The 7,091-nt window shown below is 31.0% G+C and overlaps 1 protein-coding gene across 1 annotated transcript in view; it reads left to right on the plus strand.

The window, feature by feature from the left end:
- LOC117117462 (sushi, von Willebrand factor type A, EGF and pentraxin domain-containing protein 1-like) overlaps window positions 1-6,877 on the plus strand; it is a gene marked incomplete at its 3' end in the record, with an annotated part of 39,665 nt that extends 32,788 nt beyond the window's left edge. Inside the window, exons 12-16 of the mRNA XM_033261763.1 lie at window positions 1,588-1,765; window positions 2,304-2,459; window positions 3,241-3,402; window positions 5,472-5,720; window positions 6,723-6,877. Coding sequence (XP_033117654.1) covers window positions 1,588-1,765; window positions 2,304-2,459; window positions 3,241-3,402; window positions 5,472-5,720; window positions 6,723-6,877 — 900 coding nt within the window. The remainder of the gene's footprint in view (window positions 1-1,587; window positions 1,766-2,303; window positions 2,460-3,240; window positions 3,403-5,471; window positions 5,721-6,722) is intronic.
- Between the last annotated feature and the right edge of the window lie 214 nt (window positions 6,878-7,091).

A 7,091-nucleotide genomic window follows, 5' to 3' on the forward strand; every position in this document is an offset into this window, starting at 1 on the left:
GTGAGTACAATTTATTGCGTTGTATATACAGTATGTGTATAATAAAAGATACATTTCATACTATTAGAAGAAAACAAATTCAAACTACTATTGTTAAAATAGAATTAAATGAAAACATAGGCGTAGTTAGTTTTCTGTCTCATGAAGCCTTAAAACCAAATACTCTAGACTGTGCTCATGCAAAAGCAATGTATAACCTCCTCTAAAATACATGTAAAATAACATTATATCAACCATCCAACAAGTAGAACAATTTTAATAAACCAAAGTTTAGTGTAGCATAGTGTGATTTTTCTCTTTAAATACCCCAAATGCAGTAGAGGCACCAGCGTCTAAAACCCAAGTATTGTTCTCCTAGGCCCAGCATAAAATACAGATACAAAGTTACAATTCACATAATATATTAGAACATACTTTTCCATAAAAAATATTTTGTTATGCATGATGAACTGTTTGTTCAATCTGCTCAGCTGCTGATAATGGTACTGTGAATTTACCAATTGTGCTACAGTACTTCACTGAATCCTGCCTAGAAGACGGGGCCCCACAGATTCAGGAGGACTTTGCGAATATATTAAGTGACATGTTACCTGACTTTTGCGGTACCAACTGCACTGCAGAAAATGTAAATGTGATATGTGGACAAGTAGGTGAGTCAGTGGCTGGTCGTAGGAAACGTCAGTCATCACGTCAACTTGCATACACTATTCAGTTTACCGTTCAACTGCCAATTAGTTCAGAAGTGAGTACAATTTATTGCGTTGTATATACAGTATGTGTATAATAAAAGATACATTTCATACTATTAGAAGAAAACAAATTCAAACTACTATTGTTAAAATAGAATTAAATGAAAACATAGGCGTAGTTAGTTTTCTGTCTCATGAAGCCTTAAAACCAAATACTCTAGACTGTGCTCATGCAAAAGCAATGTATAACCTCCTCTAAAATACATGTAAAATAACATTATATCAACCATCCAACAAGTAGAACAATTTTAATGAACCAAAATTTAGTGTAGCATAGTGTGATTTTTCTCTTTAAATACCTCACATGCAGTAGAGGCACCAGCGTCTAAAACCTGGGGGTGGGGGTTGGGCAAGTAAGGGGGTAATTTAAAATTTTAGGGGAGAGCAATATGCTGGGTGGCTCAAAGTGAGCGTAATTGGGGGTCGCTCAAAATGTCTTGAAAGTGGTCCAGAGGCAAAGCCCTCGAAAAATATGACAATTTAGGGGTTTCGGAGGCTTTTAAATAGATTTTATAGTTAGTCTACTAATATATTTGGAAAAATACATATCATTTTTATCTCCCCGACAAATTGTGATTTTTCTTCTTTTTTTAGAGAGGAACTGGGGGTGGGGGTAAGAAAATTATTTGGGGAAATTCCCCCTGCCCCGCTGGCACCGCCTGCTTACATGCTCTTGTAATGTCCCAGTCTCAACTCATTGTTGTTATCGCAGCAATATTTATACAGAACTGAATACAATAATAGAATAGAAGAGTTTTTGTTACAAATTTGGAATAAAAATTACCGAACAAAGAATTACAGCCCTTGATAGAGGGATGACATTTTTTGTCTACAATAGGAATCTCAAGACCATGAAGCATTTCAGAGAACAGTGGATGGACTTACAGATGCCGTTCTTACTGGAAATTTAACATATACAGTTGGAGGAGTCCCACTTACTCCCTCAAAGGATATTTTCGTTGGGGAAGCTACCATCACTTGTAGAATAGGTCAGATAAGGAGAAATGGTCTATGTGGTAAGTCATTTGTAGCATGAAGCATGCCAATCATGTGGAAAATTTACGGTTGAAGCAACTAATTTGTCTATATGACTTATAACTACAAGACGATATACAATTTAATAGTTAATACTGTTAATAAATATTAGTATAGAAGATTAATCTACAAAGGATTTTAGGGAACACTTGGAGGAATTAATACGGAAAACAAATAATACATGATGATAAACTTTTAATATATATGACAGGAGAACATTATATATGCCATATAAACAGGCAATCATTCAAGAAATAATCAAATATAATATGTAGAACTTTATTATGGTCTACTCTCTACTGTTTCCGGGGGTTTAATGAATATAATGTATTGTTAGTGTATGCTGTTCTTGCATTTGTTTTTTTTTTGTTTTTTTTTTGTATTTGGTTGTTTTTTTTTTTGTAGAAGATCTGCATTGAAAAGATTTCAAGCAGAGAACTTGTTATCCACAAATAGTCTCTTATTAGTAAACCCCACACAGAAGCGGCATTGATTGGTTGAACATTTTGTTTTTTTCAGTTAACTGTCCTGCTGGTACTTTCTTTGAATATGGTTCATGCATCAGATGTGAGAAAGGCTTTTACCAGGCTAAAGAGGCTCAATTATCGTGCACACCGTGTCCACAAGGAAGCACGACTCTCTCAGAATATGCCAAATCACAACTCGAATGCAAAGGTAAGCTTGGAAAATATAGTTTTTTAATCTTTTAGTGAAGTTAAATAAATGAATTATTGAATAACTTGACTTGACATTTTTCTTCTTTCTTTAAATCCAACATGTGTTTATCTTTTGCTAAATAGTACAATCTATTTGCAATTTTTTTCTGTGTATGTGAATAAACACTTACAGTATAATAGAAAAAGATAACATAGAAAAAAAAATCTAAAACACCAAATAAATTGATCCTTGAATCAGTAAAATCTTAAACACCAAATAAATTGATCCTTGTTTTCTTCTTTCTTTAAATCCAACATGTGTTTATCTTTTGCTAAATAGTACAATCTATTTGCTATTTTGTTCTGTTTATATGAATAAACACTTACAGTATAATAAAAAAAAAATAACATAGAGAAAAATCTAAAACACCAAATAAATTGATCCTTGAATTATGAATAATCTAGCATTACAATAAGATAAAAGCATGGCATGGCTATCTATAAATTACACGTTCATTCTGATCCATATTATGAGTTAATAAAAGCTAACTATTATTAAAAGTTAATATTATCATCCTCGTCGTCTGAGCCATCGCGCATAAACGTACCAACGTTTTTATCATGTTTAAAACCACCACTAATATAAGTCAAAATAGATTTATAGAGCAGACCAAGTTTGCTTGCAGTATATAATAATGCTAATTTATTTGCTGTTCGATGACAATCAAATTATTAGTTATATTGAGGAAAATGACAATTAAAAAGAAATCTACTTTTATTTATTTATTTTTATTTTGCAGCACCTTGCAAACCGGGCACCTATTCAGAAAGTGGAATAGAGAGCTGTTTAGCCTGTCCGATAGGAACATACCAAGGAAGGGGGAGACAGACAAAGTGTTTCCCATGTCCAATTGGCTTGGCAACACCCATACCAGGGGCAACATCTCTTGAACAATGTCAAGGTACACACTTGATTTTATTCAAAAATATTTTTAGTGTACAAATATATCTTTTAAATATTGGCAATTGGCAGTCAAAGTTTGTAACATTGCTTTAGCACTATCATGGAATGGTAATTTATTTATTTAAAAAAAATATATATTTAAAATTTATAAATTATTTTAAAATTATAAATGTATGTATATGTATATATATATATATATATATATATATATATATATATAATATAATAATACTACTTGTACATGTTAATGTAAATGCACCAAATCAAACTAGAGTCATTGGATTTACAAGCCCTCAGAACTGCAATGTGCTTTTAAATGAAAGAAGACGAGGAATTATCATACCCAATGTGTAATTGTAACTTGCCATTCTCTCAAATTACCATTATTGGGGTTGGTCTGTATCACAACAATTTGAATAACCATTTTAATAAAAAATAACGTTCAAAAAATTACTGAGTCTGATGTTCTATAAAAAAAAAACATCAATAAAACCTAATAAATCAGTTAATTAGGCCTAGTTAATGTAATAAAGAAATATAATGCAATGAAGAAATATAATACAATGAAGAAATGTTGATACTTTCCAAAATTATGCTATAAACAGCAGCATTTACCATATGTGTAAGAATAACTGGTTGTGTTATAGTTCTTCTCTATGGCTTATAAAATTCTTGTGTTGTTTATTCCTACTAGCTTTTTTCTACATTTTTTTTTCGTATACATTTTCATAAACCTATATATGAAAACAAAATATAATTTACTTATTTATTTATTTTATTTTATTTCCCAAACTGAATGGACGCCAGCAATAGAGTGAATGCATACAATATAAAAATCACTAAATACATTTACAGTATAGTTATAATAAATATAAATAATAAATTATGATAATAACAATAGTAATAATGATTTTAAAAAGGTGTCCTAGTATGCTATTTGAAAAAAAAAATCTATTGATTGATTTATTTTATTTCACTTCAACCAACAGCTTGAACGCCAATAATAGTGTAAATATAAAATCACAGTGATTTGTCTAGTATAAAATGGGAGGGATTACTTATCTTTTAGTGTTAGCACACCGTCTTTCGGATGAGACGTTTAAGGCCTTGGTCCCATGTGCATAATGGGCCAAGATTAGAACCGGCACTCTCATAAGCACTTATAAATGCTTTTTAAGTGTTTTTCAGGGTCATTTAATTTAAATTATGGATGTCCGCCGAAAAGTCACTCTTTTTTTAAAATTAATGATTTATTTTAAGTGTACTATATTTCTCATATACCAATAATTGTTAAAATTAACAAACCAATAACTAATAAACAAATACATACACACACACACACACTCCTGTCTCTTATACACATCTAGATGATCCATATTTTAATTACGCTTATTTCAAACGGAAAATCACAATGCAAATCCAAGGGCCTCAATAAACGTTTGGGGTGTTTGAAACCTACCGATCTGAAAAAAATGTAACAACATAGTTGGTAAAATTTTCGAATTTCTGAAGTGAATATCAATTCATATTTCAAATTAATTGTGAGAAAAATAATTACTTTTACCGACGTTTTTCATTTGACCATCTTTCACTGGACCGAATAATGTTGACGTGGAATGCCAAAAGGGAAACTTTCAAGCACAGCCGATTTTCAAGTACATTCTGTTTTCAGGCAGGGTCGGTTAACAAACACGGTAGATTGTCTTCAAGCACAGTCGGTTTTGGGTTTCTCAATGAGTTAAAATAAAACGTTGCTTTAGCTGTCCCCGACCAATACTGTCTCATCTCATACTTTTAGTGGTTTCTAAATATTTTTATGTTATGAAAAATGATATGAAACTGTTATCAAAACGATAATTGTCCATGAAGCATGCTTTGTAAGTCATACAACATAATTTTACCACTGCATTTCTGACATGAACGTAAAGAAAATAACTGAGCGAGGTAACTAATCATGGCATATTACAGGTTAGCGAGGGAAGTAAGCGCACCCTTTAGTTACTTAAATTAATAATACGCTTTTTAATTATAAGGATAATTTATTTTTTCACTTATTTCTTTCTGCAGTAATTGATGAGTGTCTGATGTCTCCCTGCCTAAATAATGGATTTTGTTATGACTTAGAAAAAGGTTACAAATGCATTTGCCGAGACGGTTTTACAGGTGATAACTGCGAGGTCAACGTGGAAGATTGTTCACCTGGGATTTGCAAGAATGATGGTACATGTGTTGACCAAGTCAACGGGTTTATGTGTGTTTGTCCAACTGGTTTCAAAGGCCGAACATGTGTGGTCAACATTGATGATTGTAAAAATAGTAGGTGTTTGTATTATTGTAGAAAAATACATAAGTTGTTTTAAATGTCAAATATACACATACATACATACATACATTAGGTTAAGCTTGAAACATCAAATGTGCAGAAGTTCCATAAGCTATATTTATTTATTCATTTTAATGTGTACATTAGTAGATCAGGTAATGTCATTATATTTATTATTATTGTTGTATGCTGCAACCATTGCAGTTGCTGTTACTGTTGTCTTTTCTGTGTAATCGTACATTTGTATAATAAATAGTAAATTAACATTAATTTAGTAGTTCATGCCGCAGAAGCATGTAAAACACATAACTTATTACACATTTATTGTATAAATTTATCAATTTATAAATGTGTATATATATATATATAATTATACATATTCACACCAATGATCGTTACTTTTACAAAAAATTGTACAAGGTCAAAATATATTTTCAAAGAAAAAGGAATATATTTTTATCAATTTCTTTCTAGTTGTCCTTTCTTTTTAAGTGATCAGATATCAAATATTTTTATGAATTATATTTTAATTGTAATTGCTTTTGCGTCTTTGTATTGCTAGAAGAAAACAAATTTCGAGTTGTTTATTGGACAATATATGTTATCTTATCTTATGCGAGTGCGTAAAAATGCCCCAACCGGAATTCGAACTAGGGACCATCTGCTGTATATGCAGTGAAAATATCGGTGGTTAGACATGTATAAATTTTTGAAGCATAACTTTACAGACTAATACATACTTATATCGGAACAGTAGTACGTATTTGTATGTTAATGGACAAAAATTGTTTTAATTATGATTGATAATTACTTCTAATAATCTTGATATACAAAGTAATCAATTTGAATATAGAATTTAATGTTTTATACTTGTACAAATGTAGGTACTGTTAGGGTTAAATACAAACATTTATAAAATTGAATTACATGATAGACACCTGAACTGAAATAATTATTAACTTCATTGATTAAAAATGGTTTTATTTGATAATTAGATCATTGCCGTGGTAATTCAGTATGCGTGGATGGTCTAAACAGCTATACATGTGCATGTGCTGCAGGATTTACTGGACGATTATGCGAAATTAACTATAATGACTGTGCCAGTAATCCGTGTGTTAATGGAGGGACATGCTTTGATCATATTGGGGTAAGCTACACAATTCAACATCTGTATTGCATTGTATTAATATGCTTTTTAATATAAAACTTTAGTCATGCATTGGACATTTAAGCAATTCATGTTGTAGTGAAGGAAATATATGCACAATTTGCCCTACCTATTCTTGAGGATTGTGCTAAAGAAAGAAAACTACATCTTGTTTTTTGGTCATGCATGTACTCTTTTTTTGTTTATAAATACA

The sequence above is a fragment of the Anneissia japonica genome, unplaced genomic scaffold (assembly GCF_011630105.1).
Source record: "Anneissia japonica isolate Jap-2015-1 unplaced genomic scaffold, ASM1163010v1 scaffold11291_len59204_cov126, whole genome shotgun sequence".
NCBI classification, from domain to species: Eukaryota; Metazoa; Echinodermata; class Crinoidea; order Comatulida; family Comatulidae; genus Anneissia; species Anneissia japonica.